Source organism: Microplitis mediator, chromosome 9 (assembly GCF_029852145.1).
Source record: "Microplitis mediator isolate UGA2020A chromosome 9, iyMicMedi2.1, whole genome shotgun sequence".
Taxonomy (NCBI): domain Eukaryota; kingdom Metazoa; phylum Arthropoda; class Insecta; order Hymenoptera; family Braconidae; genus Microplitis; species Microplitis mediator.
The window spans coordinates 21,186,105-21,208,192 of NC_079977.1; the positions used below are offsets into that span (position 1 = coordinate 21,186,105).

Here is a 22,088-nt window from a genome sequence, read left to right on the forward strand (position 1 = left end):
CAGTAAAACATTTGAGAAAAAGTATAATGATCAAAAATTTCCACGGATTTTTTCTCACATTAAAATGCAATTTTAAGGAACTAAAAAATTTTTTTTATGAAAATTAATAGTTGGAGCTTCAACTGCATTTAATTCCGAAGAGAACGACCTGCATAACAATAACATTTGCTCAATAAAACCATGGGAAAAAATTCAACAAAAAGTATAATGACCAAAAATTTGTTCGAAAATTCCCGCAAATTTTTTTTAAGATTCAAATGCAATTTTAAGGAACTAAAAAATTTTTTTTATGAAAATTAATAGTTGGAGCTTATACTGCATTAAATTCTGAAGAGAATGACCTACATAACAATAACATTTGATCAATAAAATCGTGGAAAAAAATTCAACAAAAAGTATAATGATCAAAAATGTGTTAAAAAATTCCCGCGGATTTTTTTTCCCATTAAAATGCAATTTTTAGGAACTAAAAAATTTTTTTTATAAAAATTAATGATTAGAGCTCATTCTACATTAAATTCTGAAGAGAATGTCCTGCATCACAATTAAACTCGTCCTATAGAATCTCATAAAAAAATTCGAGAAAAAGTATAATGATCAAAAATTCCCGCAGATGTTTCGTTTTCTTTTTGCATTTAAATGCATCTTTCGGCCCCAACAAAATATATTTAGAAAAAACCCAATAAACAGATTTCCTAGTTAATTAAATTCTGAATAAAATCACCTACTTACCTACAATATTCGTCCCTAATAAAAAAACGGTCGTAAAAAAAAAAAAAAATTTAACGACTCAATTGGTCATCGCGTGGAATAGAGACATCATAGTTGACTCGACTATCTGAATTTAACGACAGAATATATCAAAGAGACCACCTGAGGACGATAACTTTAGTATCGTTTTTCGAAATAAAACTACCAACAGTCGTAATAAAAAGTCGGCGTTTTAATTAAACAGCAATTAAAATAAATAAATAAGTAAATTCGAGCGAAACCGAAAATAAAAGTTGGCTCGGTTCTTAACTTTCGGTGTTGCCTTGCTCTTGTATCGGTTTCACTCACCCGTCACAGACAGAATTGATAGTTTTTAAAATAATTGGAATATTATTTTATTCTCTTTGCGTCTTGTGGCACAACAATAAACAAAATATTGCCAGCAAAATCGCAATAGATGAAACACTAGTGGCTCTTAATCTCTGTCGGTTCGGTGATAATATGTGATATACGGCCGTTATACGATCTACGAAAACCATATAATACCCCATAGGCTATTTGTAGTCGAATATCCTTGGCTATAATAACGGTAGGCTATAAATTTTTGCTTGAATATACCCACTGTTAAGGGTATGGATAATAAAAATATGTATTAAACAAAATATATGTGAATATGAAAGCGCTTTGGGATTTGCCGGTGGATTTACAAACCAATTCGCTGAATGTCAACTAATTATTCATAACTTTCAAAGTAAATAACAAAATTCTATGGTGTTTTAATGGTTTTTTTTTATCTAGAAAAGTCGATGCTATTACTGGTAGTAATGTAGAAAAATTTTGTTGGGGTCTATTATGGTCCAGACGCTCAAATTCGGCCAATTCGTGAAGTGGGAAAATTTGGGATTTTTGTGTTTGGTGGATTCTGATTTGTTAATGGGTGAATTGATTTGAAGGACCGGATGTTTCTTATAGGAAATTTGATGCCCTTTTTAATGGTGCCATTGAATGGACCCTTATTATATTTTGTTTATGGGTTATCATTAAGAAACGAATGGGTCGTTAGATTCGGAATTTGGGTTTTACGGGAAATTGTTTGGTTATGGGAATAATTGATTTGTAATTTTGGGTGTATTCTACAGGAAATTTGATGCCCTTTCCAAAAATGGCATTTGAAATTCCCTTATCATATTCTATGTATGTGTTATCATTAAAAAACGAACTGAGTATAAAATTCAAAATTTGGTTTTTGCTAGAAATTTTTTGGTTATGGGGATAATGGATACGGGGTTTTGGATGTTTTCCGTAGGAAATTTGATGACCTTTTGAGTAGCGCCATAGAATAGACCTTTATTGTATTTTATTCATGGGTTATCATTAGAAAACGAATTGATCATAAAATTCGAAATTTGGTTTTCATTAACAATTTTTTGGTTATGGGGATAATTGATTTGTAATTTTGGGTGTTTTCTACAGGAAATTTGATGCCCTTTCCGAGGGTGCCATTAAAAATTCCCTTACCGCATTCTACTTATGTGTTATCATTAAAAAATGAATTGATCACAAAATTCGAAATTTGGTTTTTATTAACAATTGCTTGGTTATGGGGATAATTGATTCGTAATTTCGGGTGTTTTCTACAGGAAATATGATGCCCTTTCCGACGGTGCCATTAAAAATCCCCTTATTGCATTCTACTTATGAGTTATCATTAGAAAACGAATTGATCATAAAATTCGAAATTTGGTTTTTATTAACAATTATTTGGTTATGGGGATAATTGATTTGTAATTTTGGGTGTTTTCTATAGGAAATTTGATGCCTTTTCCGAGAGTGCCATTAAAAATTCCCTTATTGCATTCTACTTATGTGTTATCATTAAAAAACGAATTGATTATAAAATTCAAAATTTGGTTTTCATTAACATTTATTTGGTTATGGGGATAATTGATTTGTAATTTTGGGTGTTTTCTACAGGAAATTTGATGCCCTTTCCGAGGGTGCCATTAAAAATCCCCTTATTGCATTCTACTTATGTGTTATCATTAAAAAACGAATTGGTCATAAAATTCGAAATTTGGATTTTATTAACAATTGTTTGGTTATGGGGATAATTGATTTGTCATTCTGGGTGCTTTCTATAGGAAATTTGATGCCCTTTCGACTGTTGCCATTCAATAGATCCTTATTATACTTCATGTATGTGTTATCATTAAAAAACGAATTGGTTACAAAATTCAAAATTTGGTTTTCTCTATAAATTTTCCGGTTATGGAAATAACTGATTCAGGGTTTCGGGTGTTTTTCATAGGAAATTTGATGCCCTTTTCACTAGTGCCATTGTATAGACCCTTATTATATTCTGTTCATCTGTTATCATTAAAAAACGAATTGCTTCTAAAATGCGAAATTTGGTTTCCCCTAGAAAACTTTTAATTATGCGGATAATTCATTCGTAATTTTGGGTGTCTTCTATAGAAAATTCGATGCTCTCTCCCATTGTACCATAAAAAATACCTCAAACGCAATATATCGTAATATGAACTCCAAAAATCAAAATAATTCGTCAAAAAGCTCTCACGATTTATTGGAATTCCAGTCTCCGAATTAACTGACGGAATATTTTATTAAAAAACTAAAATGCCGGGAATGAGATCATTAAGTATGTAATTACCACAAAGGATCTAAAAGTAACGTGCAGAAAACAAATTTCCTGAGACGTCTAGTGGCGCTAAAGCGTTTAAAATTTCTCGCTCGCGATCCCACGTTACGAGCACGTGTGGAGATAAAATCGCAAGGTGCAGTCGATGTTGATGTGCACGCAGAACCGGTATGCGTGTAATAAAATGCCAAGAAATAAAGAAAAAAAAACGAGAAAAAATAAAAAAAAAATCATCCCAGTGCAAATATCGAGTGTATGAATTACGGAGCTCGTTCCGTCAACGATCTTACATAAATATCTTATCCAGAATATCAATGTGGACACTATTGTATATTTGTTTGTCCAGTAACTTTGGTTGTCGCGACGATTGTAAGTCATCCGAATAATCTGATTATTTTAAATCGATAGGATCTTAAATAAATACGCACTAAATGCAGTCACACAATTTAATACTACGGTAATAACAATTACTATGGTAATAATTGTTTATTTTCAATTATTTTGACTCGTAAGTCAAAAATTTATTACAACTTTTTTTTTAGTTCAAATTTAAATTACGACTCAAATATCGAAAATATCGAAAATATGTAGAGAGACAATTTTGTAGAAATTAAATTTTTTATAAATTTGTACCCGTAATTTTTTTTGCATTTCAATAATAAAGGGGGTAAGGTGGCCCTAAAAAATTCTATTGCTGAATAATTCAAAAAAGTTTTGCCGCGAAATTTAAATTTGAAATTTTATTGGCGCCAAAATTTGAATGTTAGTTTATTATTTGAAATAAAATTGAAAATTTTATGTGGGACGTGATTGTTATCAAAAATATATGAATGTATATTTATATATAAAATTATTTGAATAGAAAAATTGAAAAATGGCGTCATGAATAAAATTTTACGGTGAGTTTATGAAAATTTATATATTTATATATTAGACTGCCAAAAAAAAACGACTATTTTTTTTCATGAATGGTTTGAAAATTTTTGCGGAAAATACCGAAATAAAGGTCCTGTTAAAATTCGAGCCCTTAATATTAAGAGGTCGCTAATTGTAACTTTTCATTTCCCATTTAAATAACATGGGAAAGTTTTTTTTCATTTGGAATTTTATAACTTGTCAGCGAATCAATGGATCGAAAAGGTCGACTTACATTTTTTGTTGGAAATTGAACGCTCTACAAAAAAGGTCTCTTATGATTTTTCGATAAATTTAATTTTTCGAAAGTTATTCGAGGTCAAAGTTGAATTCACAGTAAATTTTAGTATTATGTGACTTTTCCGGCGAAACTATCAGACCTATCACAAAATGTTATAGGACCTTTTTTGTAGATCATTCCATTTCCCACAAATTATCTCTTACGAATTTTCCGAAATTTTTGAAAGTTCTTTAGTTATTTGCATTTGAAAGGAATTAATTAAAATCGGCCAGATTTCTTGTCAAATTGACATTTAAATGCAAATAACTAACGAACTTTCAAAAATTTCGGAAAATTTGTAAGAGATAATTTGTGGGAAATAAAACGATCTACAAAAAAGGTCCTATAAAATTTTGTGAAAACTCTGATAGTTTCGCCGGAAAAGTCACAAAATACTAAAATTTACTGTGAATTCAACTTTGTCCTCAAATAACTTTCGAAAAATTAAATTTATCGAAAAATCATAAGAGACCTTTTTTGTAGAGCGTTAAATTTCCAACAAAAAATGTAAGTCGACCTTTTCGATCCGCTGATTCGCTGACGAGTTATGAAATTCCAAATGGAAAAAAAACTTTCCCATGTTATTTAAATAGGAAATGAAGTTACAATTAGCGACCTCTTAATTTTTATATTAAGGGCTCGAATTTTAACAGGACTTCGGTATCTTCCACTAAAATTTTCATGCCATTCATAAAAAAAAATAGTCGGTTCTTTTGGCACAGTCTAATATATATATAATATATAATAATGATTATAAAAATATATATAAAATGTTTTCTTATATAAGGCGGTAAATTTAGTTGATTAAAAAGTGAATACAACATCAAACGCATCCGAAGAATTTTTATATAATGGGTGCCGATTAACGACCTCGATCTTTTATTGACCACGCGCCTAAATAAAATTTTTATTTTTTTTTAAATTCACCGTAATTATTATCATCAAACTATCGAATTATTTCTAAAAAAAATTATAAATTATTTTTAATAATTAATATCTCAATACACTAGACAATTAAAAAAAAAAATTGCAACAGTTTTTTTTTTCTCAATAAAATTTCATGTTAAAAAAATGTAATATCCTGTAATTACATACTTGGTATTATGTATGTACGTGCGCCAATTTATTTCCGCAAGGTCAAAGTACAGGATTAAAAAAAAAAAAAAAAAAAAAAAAAAAAAAAAAAATTTGTTGAAATTCGAGAAAAAATTGAGGTTACGAAGCTTCGGATTTAAATTCTGGCGAAACTATCAGAGATATGATAAAAAATATAAGAACAACTTTTGTAGGAAATTAAATTTTCTACAAAAAAGACCTGATTGAGTTTTTTTATAAAATCGATAGTTTAGGAGTTATTTTAATTAGAAGTAAAAAGCGTAAAAATTTCTTCTAATTTAAGAAAATTTATGAAAATGTATGAAGAAAAAAAAAATTAATATGGATATAGAAAAATATATATGACTACAGAACTGGGAATTTGAAAAAAAATCTAGGAATTTCCGGCCTCAGACTTTTGGTTTAAAAGAAAAAATTTCCTGCGTTAAAAAGTTGGATGAAAAAAATGAAAAAAAATTTTTGAATATATTGAAGTGAAAAAAAATTTTCTCACAATAAAAAAATGTAATATTCATCATAACTTGTCTAAAAGTTATCTCAATCTCAATCTTGCAATCGCCCACCAGCAGTTAAATAAAAAAGAGTCAAAACCAAGACCCCATAGGGCGTTGGGCGCCACAACGTTTTGTGTCCTTGTTCTAAGAAACCCCTTTACCTCTCAACAACAATTTTATCATTTTTATTCACACATACACACGTACACGAACGTTTACCCCCCCCCCCCTTTGTTCCCCACCCACACGTACGTCTATGAATCTACATAAGTTTTTTTGAAAAAATTCAAATTTCGGGTCAACTATCAAAGATACGAAAAAAATCAAAGAATACAATTTTGTAGAGAATTAAATTTCCTACAAAAAAAGTCTCTTATATTTTTTCGTTAAAGTCGATAGTTTAGGAGTTATTGTAAATTAAAATGAATAATTAATAAATTTTGTTAAAAAGTAAAAATTTTGTAAAATTAAAAATTAAATTCTGGCCAAACTATCAAAGATACAAAAAAAAGTAATTCGTACATTTTTGTAGTAAATTAAATTTCCTACAAAAAAGGTCTCTTGTGATTTTTGTGTAAAATCAATAGTTCACTTTAAATTTCAGGAAATTAGAGAATTAATTTTTAAAAAAATTTTTTAAAATTTGTTTAAACAAATATATGAATATATATTTATATATATATATATATATGTATATAAAATTGAGATGCAAAATATTCCCACAGCTAATGCTAACAAACTTAAAATTTTTCATCGGCATCAAAGTACCGGTTCAACCTTTAAATTTCTGTCGTAATAAACCGCCCACAGTTTTAAATTGTCAAAACTAAACGATTATGGGTCATAACCAGAACCTGTCGTTTATTTTTAATGGATCTTAATATTTGAAAAAAAAAAAAAAAATTATATTTGTTGTCTGAATTAGCGCCACTGTCTTTACTTAATTTTCGCTCTACAGATTTCCGGTTCCCGATATTTTAAAATATTTTTACATTTAACGTTTGTTGATTTAAACCAATTAAAATTTTTTTAGAACACCTGGAGATTTATAAATATATACAAATATATATTAAATTTTTTTTTTTACATGAAAAATATCGACGGGAATTTTATTTACGAGTTCCTTGAATTTTTTATATCTCAATCGTCAAAATATATATATATATATATATATATATATAGATTGAATAAATGAGTGGATATGAATGTGGTTCCTCGTAAAACTTTCGAAACGCACGCATATAATAGCCAAGTATACGCGCAAAGATAAAACGTTTCAAGTAAAAAAAAAAATTTTAGAAGTGAAATCGATTTTTCTAAAATCCTGTAACTTTTCCCAAAATTTCAGTGGTAAAAAAAAAAATTTAACAATAAAAGCTCGTAATTATGGCGGCAAAATATTCAAAAAATCACCAATAATTACTTTTCAAAAAGCGCAAGACCCAAACCTGCCAATGGAACCCAAAAATACCCGAGCTTGCAAAAAAAATTCAAAAGCTCTATTTCTTCAAAAAATAAAATAATTAATAAGCTTGCAATGAAAAGCTCCGACTGCACAAGCTCGGCGAAAAATTTATTTTTCACACTCAGTTAAACTCATCCCAGCAAGAAAATCACCGAGCTTGCGATTAAAACCGTGACAGCATTCGTAAGCTCTAAGCTTGCGACAATTCTCATTGTCTTAATTATCATGATTACAATTTTAAAGATTTACCGCCTTGTTTTTACGATCTGAAGATTGTGGTCACAATGAATGCTCGAGTCGTGGTAGAGCTTTTAATTGCGGACATAAAAAGCTCGAGATTGTCCGCAAGAAAATGGTAAATGACATTTAATGTACATGGATAACATGCTCAACAAATGTTTGCCCTCGGTAATTTTTGAGGTTTATGAAGCTTTTAAAGCTTTCTGAGCTTTATAAGCTCAGTCCATTTGGCTTATATGTATTTTGTATTTTAAGTGGCTGATGAAAATTTATAGCCATTAGTTTTTGTGAATTTCTTGGCTGGTGGTCAATCAAATGAGCTTTCGACTGCCAAATCGCCGAGCTTTTGTTAACGTTGTTAAGATAGCTTGTGGTAAGCCTCTTACGCTTACAACAGCTTATATTTGTCTATTTATAGCGTGGAAAGCTTCCTAATTAAGCTTTAGCCGGAAAATCAGCCGCAAATGGAAAAAAAATTTAGCCGTTTCTTTTCCAAAAAAAATGTCGAAATTGTTTTAAACATTGGCTCCACCCACTTTTTAAAGGGTTGCAAATTTTCTTCTAAAAATTTTCCGGAACTTCCTAATAAACTTTTAGCTGGAAAATCAGGCGCGCATGGAAAAAAATTTAGCTGTTTCTTTTCCAAAAAAAATGCCGAAATTATTTTAGACATTGGCTCCGCCCACTTTTTATAAGGTTGCAAATTTTCTTCTAAAAATTTTCCGGAACTTTTTAATGAACTTATAGCCGGAAAATCAGCAGCGCATGGAAAAAAATTTAGCGGTTTTTTTTTCCAAAAAAAATGTCGAAATTATTTTAGACGTTGGCTCCGCCCACTTTTTAAAAGGTTGTAATTTTCTTCTAAAAATTTTCCGGAACTTTCTAATGAAGCTTTACCCGGAAAATCAGCTGCAAGCTCACAATAAAACTATACCGTTTTTTTTTGGAAAAACATGTCTAGATTATTTTGGAAAAAACTTCTAGATTAATTTACGTATCGACTCCATCCATTTTCTCAGAACTTGCAAGTCATTTTCCGAAATTTTCTCGAACTTCCGATAAGCATTAACCGGGAAAACAACTGCAAGCTTTTATAATAAAGTTTCAACATTTTTTTTGGAAAAGAATGTCTAGAATATTTTACATTGACTTCATCTATTTTTATAAGATCTTGCATGTGTCTTTTCTAAAATTTCCTGGAGTTTTCCGGCGGAAACTTACGAATCTCGAAATTAGGAAAATCACTAAATATTGAAATTGATGTAACTCACCTTCAAATGTGACCGTGATGAAAATTTTTTTTTGGAAAAGTCACTTTCTTTTCGAGTGGCCGAGGTGAACTTTTTAAAAAGAATCGAATTTCCAAACTCTACGCAAAAATAATCAAATTATCGAAATTTGGCTCAAATTTTGTTTGTCACAACTTTTGATATAAAAATCGCAGCTTCAATTTTCCGGAAGCATTCGAAAGTTGGCACTTCAATTCTCCAACTGAGCTCTCAAAAAAATTTTTCCGAAAATTCCCAATAAAATTCCGCCACTTTTTTCAAAAATCCATAACTTTTCTTTAGAATTCTATAAGTTCCGACCTAATCATCGCAAAAATTTTTCCAAAAAAAATGGAATCAAATGTTACAGACTCCAATTTCTGCCCCGCCCACTCCCACTTTCCTAAAAATTTCCTACCCCTCCCCTACCGCCCCTTCCATTTCCAAACAAATTTCTCCTAAAGTAAAATTTTCCATGGCCCGCAAAAAATCTTCAAAAAACATGTTTTTCCAAAATTTTTCTTCAGAATTTCCCAAGGCTTGCAGCCTACACTATAAAATTTCTCTTTTCATTTCTTATCTCTTCAGAAATTCCCAAGCAATCGTAATTCTGAGTAACCTTTTCCAAAATCAGGAAAATCTTTTCCAAAATAAAATTCAAATAATTCAAGAAAAGTATTTTCCTTATACTCTAGTTATCTTGGCCGACATAGTCACAAGATCTGAAGCATTTGCCTCAGAATTCAATCAATTTTCCTATAAATTCTCGGTTGAAATACCAGGAAATTCATCAGATTGCTATCGGACAAGTTTGCTCAGGTCTTTGACCCTTTGTTATTATTGTTATACCTTAGACGAAAACAAAAATCTATATTTATATATATATATATATGAATTAAATAATCAAGTTTTTAAGTTGTTATCTTTCAGTTCGACGTAATTCTTATTGCGTCGAACTCGTCGAGTTTAACAAAAGTTTAAGTTTAAGTTCAAGTAAAGTCGATCCTTTTATCGAATTTAAGGATGGAGTTACGTTAAAATAACTTTATAAGTAAGTAACTAAGTAAAAGTATATGTAGTTTATATAAAATACGACAAATGCTACTACAACTTTTAAGTATTTGTTACGAAAAAGGAATTTCAACATACTAACAAAATAACAAACTATGGAAGACCATAAAGTACACGTGCATGGATGCATTTATTTATATGGAGATATATATTTATGGTTCGGTTAAACTTTTAGGCAACTAGGGAAGGGGGAAGGAAGAGAAGAAAGGGGAGGGGGGTCTAGGAGTTTAAATATACGAGTTATAAAAGAGGATAAAAAAATATATGTATTTTTTAGAATGGACAGTTTGTTGTTTTCGATGGATAAATTTATAACACCTTGGGTTATATATGAATTTTTGCTGGATATATGGTTCTTAACTTTGACTTTAGGGGTTTGAATACTGTCAGGGTGATTTGCTTGTACGAGTTTCGGGTTGAGAGATGGGCAGAATTTCGGGAAAGGGAAAAATTACTTTTGTAGGTTAGGAATGCATTTTTAGTGAAAATGTGGAAGGACCTTTTTTGTAGGAAATTTAAAGGCCTAGAAAAAAGGTCCTGAGACATTTTCACCTAGAAGACATTCCTGTGCGTGTATAGAAGTTTTTAATGCAAAAAAAACTGCAAGAAAAGAAAAAATGAATTTTGTGGATGGGAAAGCGTTTTAAGGGAAAATGCGTAAGGACCTTTTTTGTAGGAAATTTGAAGGCCTACAAAAAAGGTCCTGAGACATTTTCACCTAGAAGACATTCCTGTGCGTGTATAGAAATTTTTAATGCAAAAAGAACTGCAAGAAAAGAAAAAATGAATTTTATGGATTGGGAAAGCGTTTTAGGTAAAAATATGTAAGGACCTTTTTTGTAGGCCTTGAAATTTCCTATATAAAAGGTCCTTAGGGATTTTTACCTAAAATGCATTCTTGAGGGTGAATAAAAATTTTAAACCCAAGTAGAAATTCAACAAAATAAAAAAATTATTTTGGTGACGGAAAAATGCATTTTAAGAGAAAATGTGTAAGGACCTTTTCTGTAGGAAATTTAAAGGTCTATAAAAAAGGTCCTGAGATATTTTCACCTAGAACACATTCCTGTGCGTGTATGCAAATTTTTAATGCAAAAAGAACTACAGCAATAGAAAAAATAAATTTTATGGGCTGGGAAAGCGTTGTAAGGGAAAATGTATAAGAACCTTTTTTGTAGGCCTTTAAATTTCCTATACAAAAGATCCTTAGGAATTTTTACCTAAAATGCATTCTTGAGGGTGAATAAAAATTTTGAACCCAAGTAGAAATCCAACAAAATAAAAAAATTATTTTGGTGACTTAAAAATGCATTTTAAGTAAAAATGTGTGAGGACCTTTTCTGTAGGAAATTTAAAGGTCTATAAAAAAGGTCCTGAAACATTTTCACCTAGAACACATTCCTGTACGTGTATAGAAATTTTTAATGCAAAAAGAATTACAACGAAAGAAAAAATGAATTTTGTGGATTGGGAAAGCGTTTTACGTGAAAATGTGTAAGGACCTTTCTTGTAGGCCTCTTAATTTTCTACAAAAAAGATCCTTAGGGATTTTGACCTAGAATGCATTCTTGAGGGTGAATAAAAATTTTAAACCCAAGTAGAAATCCAACAAAATAAAAAAATTATTTTGGTGACTTAAAAATGCATTTTAAGTGAAAATGTGTAAGGACCTTTTTTGTAGGCCTTAAAATTTCCTATATAAAAGGTCCTTGGGAATTTTTACCTAAAATGCATTCTTGAGGGTGAATAAAAATTTTAAACCCAAGTAGAAATCCAACAAAATAAAGAAATTATTTTGGTGACTTAAAAATGCATTTTAAGTGAAAATTTATAAGGACTTTTTTGTAGAAAATTAAATGGTCAAGAAAAAAGGTGTCTATTAATTTTTCAATATTCCGATAAATGAACCCGTAAATTGAAATTTAAAAAAAAGGTTTGCGTCTTATTATTTACTTGAACTCATTGCTCGATTTAATATTGACAATGTAAATATTTTCTCACGATTTATTTTATGAGTGAGTCTTTTGTAAATAAGTTAAAACCTCTAATTATCGTAAAAGAATAACCTAACTGTCTTAAACTTTCTCACGTTCATGACAGGTATTTAAAAATAAAAGAAAATGAAAAATAAAAAAATGTTATTGCTCTGTCTGGTGGGTCATCTTTCGATGGATGAGTTTGTCAGGTTTTAAATGTTGAATGGCTAAGCTTAGACTCACCGAGTTGTCTAACAAAATAAATCGGTTGCAGTTAAAAAAATATTTTAAAAAGGTTAACAGTGACCTAACACTTTTTTAACTTTTTTTAACGCTCATGCTCCGTAAGAACAAAGACACTTCAAATTATGAGAGCAAAACGGACAGAGGTATAGATCCACAGGTGTGCTACCTCTTTTCCGATCATTACTCATGAGTCATCATTCATCTTTTTCATTAAAACAAATTTCGATTCAATTTTTCCAAAATTTTTCCCATTCAAAAAAATTTATATTCCGTAAATAACAAATTCTGGCTAAAATTATGGGAATATCACAAAATTTGTAAGGACCTTTTTTGTAGAGGATTAAATTTCCTACAAAAAAGATCCTTATGCTTTTTGTCCTACGATGCACCTAAGTCTCAAAAATTGTAATTGAAAAGAAAAAGTCCTAATTTTCAAATTTCGAATTATCGAATTTATTTCGGAGATCTTTAAATTTAAATTGCGAGCAAAGTTACAGAGATTAAGGAAAAATGATAAGGACCTTTTTTGTAGAGGATCAAATTTCCTACAAAAAAGGTCCTCATGCTTTTTGTCCTACGACGCACCTAAGTCTCAAAAATTGTAATTGAAAAAAAAAACGTCCTAATTTTCAAATTTCAAATTATCGAATTTATTTCGGAGATCTTTAAATTAAAATTGCGAGCAAAGTTACAGAGATTAAGGAAAAATGATGAGGACCTTTTTTGTAGAGAATTAAATTTCCTACAAAAAAGGTCCTTATGACTTTTGAGATAAGACGGACTGCTGAGCTAAAAAACTAATTTGAAAAAAAAAAAGATACATTTTGGAAAAAGACCTAATTTCGATATTTGAACTTTCGTAAAATATATGTGAATATATATGTAGGATTTAATTTATGAAATGAAAATATGATAATAAGCATAAAGAAGATTTTAAATAAGTTAATAATTGTAAAATATAAAATTTAACGATACGTAATTTAGTTGTAAATTACCTCGCATTGGTAGAGATAACACAATGCTAGTAATAATTCCAAGTAAAATCATTTGGAGAAAATAATATATAAGATAAATAAAAATAATAAACACTCGGACAAATTGCCAGGTTCATTGTCGGTGCATTTACGAGCACGAGGTGCGACAATGGACTCTCATAATGCAATATATCCGTGGACGCTGGCGTCCGACAGTTTTACGTCTCTGTCACAATGTTCTCATGGATTTTTTTATTTGTGTTAGTGGGTTATAATTTTAATGTCCAAAGACACCATTTTTTTTTACTTTTTTTCCATATGCATATTAATTTTAGAACTCAAGTTTGAGCAGACGGTTTTGTAAAAATGGCGCGAAATTCAAATTTCGAAAATTTTAAAAATAAATTCATTAGAAATTTAAAATCCGAAATTTGTTATAAATTTTGTAACAAATTTTGACTAATATAGAATTTATATTTTTCGGGCTGATATTTATTAAAATTTTTTTTCGGCATATTGAACTATACTTTTATTACCGTAAATTTAAAAATTTACTATGTAGGTTAATTTTTTTACTACTCAACATCGTAATTTCATCAAATGCTTTTTGGATTTTGAATTATTTAAAAAATTACAATGTTGACATCGTAAATAGAACAAAAAAAAATTACAATGCAAAAACTATATTTATTCGTATATTTAATATTTCTATTTACTTTTTAATAAAATAAATATTACAGCGCAGCCTCTGTTGTAATACGACGTAAGTTATAAAAATAACGACGTTACATCGTAATTTTAAAATAGTAACCGTGTCCACCGTAAGAGGCGTTCTCGTGACTTATGGCTGTTTGTTTATCTCGTTTATATGGATCCTAACGCTCCATATACTTGCGAGCATTTCTGTGCCCGGGTGGTTCCAGGCGTCGGTCAACTCGAGATCGGAGGGTCCCGTGTTCGAGTCCGACACCCGTCATACCGATTATTATTTTATACTTTTATTTAAAATTTCTATTGCATCGAATTATTAAATTCTACCATGTGACCATCGTAATTTATAATAAAGAGCTTAGGACTTTGTGTTATTTGTAGCTAGTGTTATTTCGTAAATAAAGTTACAGTGCGTCATCATCAAAATTATGATTTTAAAGATAGAGGTCACTGCTGCCAATGGTCAATATGAAAACTTACCATGGTAACATCGCAAATTTAACTGGACGTTTTTCTCCATTTAGGCCATAATTAAATTTTTCTAGTGTCAGCTCAAATTTAAAATTTTAAAATTGCCCGCGAAAATTTAAATTTTTTAAATTTCCCGCGAAAATTTAAATTTTTTAAAATTTGTAAATAATTTAAATTTTCTGTATATTATCATTAAGATGTCTATAATTTCTATGTTTTTTTTAATTGTCAAGTGACAAAATAATTTCCAATAAATTCTATAAAAAAAAAAAAAATTCTAGTGCAAAAAAAAAAATTAATGACTAACAGGAAAAAATGAACGTCAGTATGCTGTGTCACGAACTCTAGCACTTGAATCTCAGGGTGACCAAGTCAAGGCCCAGCCCTTATTTCTTTTTCTTTATCATTATTATTATTATTAATTTAGAGTTTTTATTCATTTTCGCTTTAACCCTCGCGACAAAGCGGCACTCGACGACCCACTTTCCTTGAGATCGCTCAGATACGGATATAAAAATGGTAAAAAATGTACGAGTTTAGTGCAGGTGAATAACTAGAGAGCAACAGCGACAATGACAGCACCCGAGCGATGGAAAAATCGCGATTGGAATAACGCCAATATCTCATGCTCCCGTTAAGAGTTTTAATGGAAATTGAATTTTTTTATTTAAGGCCTTTGATCATCGACAACTCAACCACTTAAATATTATAATTTTGAATATTTATTCATAGGTCAAGTGGTTTATTTATAAAAAATAATCAATTTTTATTTACTAAAGAAAAATTCAATTGTTATTTTGGAAAATTTTACATGGAAATTTAAATTACAGGGAAAGTTATGAAAATATTGAAAAATTCACAAGGACCTTTTTTGTAGGAAATTTATTTGCCTACAAAAAAAGTCTCTTTGCATTTTTCCCTAAATCTCATATTTTAGTCACAAATGTCAATTAAATAAAAAATTAATGAATTTATAAAAATAGGAAAATGGATTTTTTGACTTTTGAATTAAAATTGCGGGAAAAATTACAAAAATTAAGGAAAATTGATGAAAATCTTTTCGATAGGAAATTAAATTTCCCACAAAAAAGGTCTCTTTACATTTTTTCCTAAATCTCATATTTTAGTCACAAACGTCAATTTAATAACAAATTAATGAATTTTCAAAAATGGGAAATTGATTTTCTGACCTTTGAATTAAAATTGCAGGAAAAATTACAGAAATTAAGGAAAATTGATGAAAATATTTTCGATAGAAAATTAAATTTCCTACAAAAAAGGTCTCTTTACGTTTTTCTCTAAAATTCATATTTTAGTTATGAATTTTAATTAAATAATAAAATAATAAATTTTAAAAAATGGGAAATTAATTTTTTGACCTTTAAATTAAAATTGCAGGGAAAATTACCGAAATTAAGGAAAATTGATGAAAATCTTTTCGATAGAAAATTAAATTTCCTACAAAAAAAGCCTCGTTGCATTTTTCCCTAAATCCCATATTTTAGTCACAAACGTCAATTAAATAACAAATTAATAAATTTTAAAAAATGGGAAATTGATTTTTTGACCTTTGAATTAAAATTGCGGGAAAAATTACAAAAATTAAGGAAAATTGATTGAGATCTTTTCGATAGGAAATTAAATTTCCTACAAAAAAGGTTTCTGTAAATTGTTTCATAGATTGAATATTTCGACTCAAAACTGAAAATCCAAGTAAATGTTTAAATTCAAGCCATGAAAAATTTTTGTTTTTTTATTTTTAAAAGAAAAAAAAAAAATTATTATTTTGTTTGAAGATTCCCAAGAATCTAAGTGCACTTACTAACTCACTCATAAATTCAACTCTCTCTCAACTCTCTCGAGTCTAACAAGCGCGCGATCGCGACTCGCGAGCTATTGAGTGTCCGCGTGCACTCGCGGTATTTAAAAAAAAATAATTATGATAAATTTCAAAGCCAATGTCGGGTTAGATAATTATATATATACATTTGTATATATATTTAAAAAAAATTAAGTGCGTCATAAATTTTAAATAATTTATTTGTTTGTTTATTTTTATTTTTAAATTTTTAATTCCGCGTTTTCAAATCTCATGGAATTAAAAAAATTTTTTTTTTATTACCGACCTTGAAATAATAATCAACGAAATTAACATTTTATCAGTATAAGTGTTATATACATATTTATATATCTTAAAACACAAGTAATTTGATAAAATTTAAAAAAAATTTAGTTTTTACTAAAAAAGTTGTTTTACTATCGTTATTATTGAAACAGAATGTTATGCAATAGCATAGAAATCTCATTGAATTTCAATTTATTGAAAATTTTTATCAATTTTTTTTTTTCAATGCAAGTTCACTAAAAAAAGAAAAAAAAATTTAAGATTCACTTGTAATTTTTATCTTTAATTGGCTTTTGTGACTAAAATATGAACTGTAAAAGAAAATGTAAAGAGACATTTTTTGTAGGAAATTTAATTTCCTTTCAAAAAGGTCCCATTAAATTTTCCAATATTTCCACTACTTTTCCCGCAATTTCAATTCAAAGGTCAGAAAATGAAATTTCACTATTTTTAAATTCATGAATTTTTACTTTAATCGGAATTTATGACTGAGGTATGAATTTGAGGACCAAAAATAAAGAGACCTTTTTTGTAGGAAATTTAATTTCCTATCAAAAAGGTCCTATTAAATTTCCCAATATTTCCACAAGTTTTCCTGCAATTTTAATTCAAAGGTCAAAAAATGAAATTTCACTACTTTTGAATTCATGAATTTGTACTTTAATCGGCATTTCTGACTGAAGCATGATTTTAAGGGCCAAAAGTAAAGAGACATTTTTTGTAGGAAATTTAATTTCCTATCGAAAGTTCTTATTACACTTTCCAATATTTCCACTATTTTTCCCGCAATTTTAATTCAAAGGTCAGAAAATGAAATTCACTATTTTTGAATTCATGAATTTGTACTTTAATCGGAATTTATGACTGAAGTATGACTTTAATGACAGAAAGTAAAAAGCCCATTTTTTTAGGAAATTTAATTTTCTATCGAAAAGGTCCCATTGAATTTTCCAACATTTCCACTATTTTTCCCGCAATTTTAATTCAAAGGTCAGAAAATGAAATTTCACTATTTTTGAATTCATGAATTTGCACTTAAATCGGAATTTCTGACTGAAGTATGAATTTAAGGACCAAACGTAAAGAGACATTTTTTGTAGGAAATTTAATTTCCTATCAAAAAGGTTCTATGAAATTTTCCAATATTTCCACAACTTTTCCCGCAATTTTAATTCAAAGGTCAGAAAATGAAAAATCACTATTTTCTAAATCCATGAATTTCAACTTCAATTAACTTTTCCGTCTTTGGATCGCATTCTAGGTCAAAGGGCAAAGAGAACTTTTTGAAAGGAAATTAAATTTCCCACCAAAAAGGTCTCAATAAATTTTTCTCAAAACCCGTAATTTTTTCCAAAATTTCAATTCAAAGATAAAAATCCGTACCCGCGAACCTTGACCTTAAAAATAAATGTCACTGAAAAAAAATTCCACGCACTAAAAAATTTATGTAAAAAAAAGTTCAGGCGAATTATCATTTCTGAACATGAAAAAAATTTTTCAGAAATTAAAAAAAAAAAAAAATGAATTTTTGAAAATTTTTGAAAATTTCAAAAAAAAAAAACTTACCTTATAACGAACATGTGTGTCCCGTGGTCCCTTGATGGACAATCATTGGTTCTAATAATTTTTTATTCTTCTTTACCGAAGAATTAAAACAACACACGTTTTTTTTTTTTTTTTTTTTTTTTTTTCAATTTTTTTTTTTATTTATTTAACAAAAAAAAAAAAACGAAAAATATCGCGCACAACACTTCACGTCAAAAAAAAAAAAATGATTTTTTTTTTTTCAAAATTTTATAATAATTATCTGTAATAATAATTACTGTTATTATTATTATTAATTACGTAAAAAAAAAAGTGAAATAAACGTGTCCAAGTAAGTAGTAGATAGCACGGCGCTCAACAACTGACGTCGCGACGCCTAGTCGCGGTCGTGATCGCGGTGTGTACGTCGTCGACGTCGACGTCGGCAATCCGCCCTCCGGAAGAACCCGGAAACTGACGACGAATCCACGATTCATCCCCCACTTTTCACCCTCTCACTTACCAGAGTAACCCCCCACCCCACACCCACTTTACCCCGACCACCCACTCAGTGACTTTCTCCCCCTCTACCCCTCCCCCTTTCCATCCCGCGACTCCGCGGCCCCCGACGAAACTACCCTTATTTTCTCTCACCGACTTCTATCCAATTCATCCTCCCCACTGTTGCCGCGACCGGCGACGACGCCGTCCCCTTAATAAAATAAAAAATTTTTTTTAGATTGGGAATAAATAAAATCATAACTTTGTCATTAATTATAATAATTGTAATGATAAAATTGAAATTTAAACTCTGCAACTACGGGCGCAGCAGCAACCGGACGGTCGAGGGTTCGAATCCCGGGCGTTGATTTTTTTAGAAAAAAAAATTATTAATTAATTATTTTTAAAATATTTATAATTATAAAATAATAGTTAATTATATATTTAATAATTGTTAATTATAAATAATAAAAAACTTGCGCAGTTGACGGCAATTATCAAACGAAATATGCAAATAAATAAATAATTTATAAAATCATTTTTTATTTATTGCTGTCGCGTTAACAGACGTTAATAATATTATTTTTATTTTTTTTTACTTTAATTATCCAAGTATTTGAATAATTCAATTATTTATATTTATTATTTATAAATATTAAAAGTTATTGTCGGTAATTAGCAGCCGACAATTTATATTTTAAATTACTGATTATTAATTATTGAGGATTTAAAAATTTATAAATTTATAATTTTGTTGGCGGACGTTGTGCGGTAATTACTTTTATTTAAACTCGACAATATTTATTAATTTATGCGTTGCAAGCTCGTGTTATTTATTTATTTTTTAAATTGACCGCGAAATAACCGCCAGCAAATAAAATTCAATTGATCCAGATTTCGACTGAAAAATTTCTATTATTATTTCTCGTTCTGTTTAATAAAAGTTGACAAGCCAAAATTATTAAATACCGCGTGACAAAAAATACTTATTATCCTCTTAATAATTAATAATCTAATTAAATATTATCATAATTATTTTTATTTTGAATTTCCCTCCATTTTAATTCATCGAAAATTTGAATTTTAATTATTCCCTATCAGAGATACGTGAAAAATTACAAAGACCTTTTTTATTCAGAATTAAATTCTCTACAAAAAAGGTATCTTGTAATTTTTTCATAAAACCAATAGTTACCCCACAATTTTAATTTAAACCCATCAGCAAAAATAAATTCCCCAAAAATAAATATTGATAAAAATTTCGTATTTTCCAACCTCCGACTTAAAATTCCAGTCAATCTATCAAAGATACGTCAAAAATCGATATAAACAATTTTGTAGCTCATTAAATTTTCTACAAAAAAGGTCCCTATGACCTTTTACCCAAACTCAACAGTTTCTAGAATAAATATAAATATATACAAATTTCATTTAAAATCCACCCAGAATTACTAATTTCATTATTAAATTATATAAATATATACATATTCATATACATTTCATCTTCAAAAATAAACTTTCAACTTTCTGGTCAATGAATACTTTTTTTTTATACAGACATAGTGGCGCCGGTCTACCAAAAAAAAAACCCCAAAAAAATCTTTAAGTGAGAGGATAATAAAGGGGATGAATTTTCGTGTGCGTAAAAATTTGCTTTTTTTTTTTTAATTTTTTTTTTATATCACAAAATTACCGGAACAAACCACCCACGAGTAAAAGAGTAAAGTCGACCCTATATATGAATCAGTGTATGAATGAATCGACTTTGCCCTACTTTGCTTACGTAGGCGTATATATATATATATATATACATATATATGGATGATGATAGTAATAGAGAAAATTTAAGTTGAAAGATTTTCATGAAACCCTAGAGTCGACGGCGACGACGTGGGCGTCTTTACTCAGACGCGTGGCGACGACGTAACAGTGAGGATTGTATGAGTAACTGAGGGGTATATGAGTGTAGTATAGGAGTAAAATTGCTAGGAATAATAATAAGAATAATAAGAAGAGAACAAGTGAAAAAGAAAAAAAAATGAACAAGGAGGAATAATCGGGAGAGGGAGAATAAGAAATAGAGGGATGAAATTGTGATGAGTGGGATAGTTTATTCATTTCCGTTGTACTCTGGTTTTCCGGAAAAACAACTCGACTCTGGACAGTATTGCGTCATCTCTTATACATTTTCGTGGTATTTCGTCAGACGGTTTAGATTTGGGGGTCGCGTTTTCGGAAGGCTCAAGGGCGCTTTGGGCGACTATTGGTTTTGGTTGGAAGGGTTCTGAGAAGGGAAAAGTAAATTTTGGGGAGGTTGTAAGGAGTCGAGGGGAAGGTGAAGGTAAATTTTTGAGCGAATTTGAAAGCTAGTTTGGGTCTAGGGAGCAAAAGTGTTGAAATTCGGGAATTCGGTTAGAGGTAAATTTTTGAAAAATTGCCGAATAGAGGTATTGTGGTTCTGTTTTTGAGGAAAGAGAGGGTACGAATGACGAATGCAAAGTGTCTATGGAGGTGGAGATGGTTAAATTTGGCTGGAGTCATTTTTCGCGGTTACGTTTTCAGAAGGCTCCAGAGCGCCTTTGGGGACTATTTGTTTCGATTGAAAAGGGTTTTAATCTTGTGGGGAAAATTTAGGGGAGGTTTCTAGGTGTCTTGAGGAATGTAGAAAAAAATTTTAAAGCCAATCTGGAGCTTAGTTTGGTAACGCGGCACAAAAATGTTAAAATCCGTAATTTCGGTTTTTGGTAAATTTTTGAAAAATCGCCGAATGAAGGAATTGTGGTTCTGATTTTGAGGAAAGGGAGTGTAGGAATGACAAATGCAAAGTGTCTATGGAGGTAGAGATGGTTAAATCTGGCTGGAGTCGCTTTTCGCGGTTACGTTTTCAAAAGGCTCCAGGGCGCCTTTGGGGACTATTTGTTTCAATTGGAAGGGGTTTTAAAATTGCAGAGAAAATGTAGGAGAGGTTTCTAGGTGTCTTGGGGAATGTGGGAAAAAATTTTAAAGCCAAACTGAATGTTAGTGTGGTAACGCGATACAAAAATGTTAAAATCCGTAATTTCGGTTTTTGCTAAATTTTCATTAAAAATTTATTGAACTCAAATTATTGACTTTGTGGCTTCTCTATATCAGAAATCACGTAATTTGAAAACCAATAAATGATATTAATCTACTAAATAACAATCTTTATATTATTTCCCCAAATAAAATAATTCCCGCTCTTATTTAAATAAAAAAATGGCGATTTAACGTAAGAGTCTGCTCCGATGAACTAAAATCATTTTATTTAAAAGTTTATCTCCTTGTATTTAATAATCGCGTTTGTTTAAGCAAATAAAGAG

At 29.6% G+C, this 22,088-nt stretch overlaps 1 protein-coding gene across 1 annotated transcript in view; it reads right to left on the reverse strand.

Moving 5' to 3' along the window:
- The window catches only part of LOC130674605 (uncharacterized), a 93,487-nt gene extending 75,064 nt beyond the window's left edge, over positions 1-18,423 (reverse strand). The window contains exon 1 of the mRNA XM_057479979.1: positions 18,289-18,423. Coding sequence (XP_057335962.1) covers positions 18,289-18,302 — 14 coding nt within the window. The 5' untranslated portion in view covers positions 18,303-18,423. The remainder of the gene's footprint in view (positions 1-18,288) is intronic.
- Between the last annotated feature and the right edge of the window lie 3,665 nt (positions 18,424-22,088).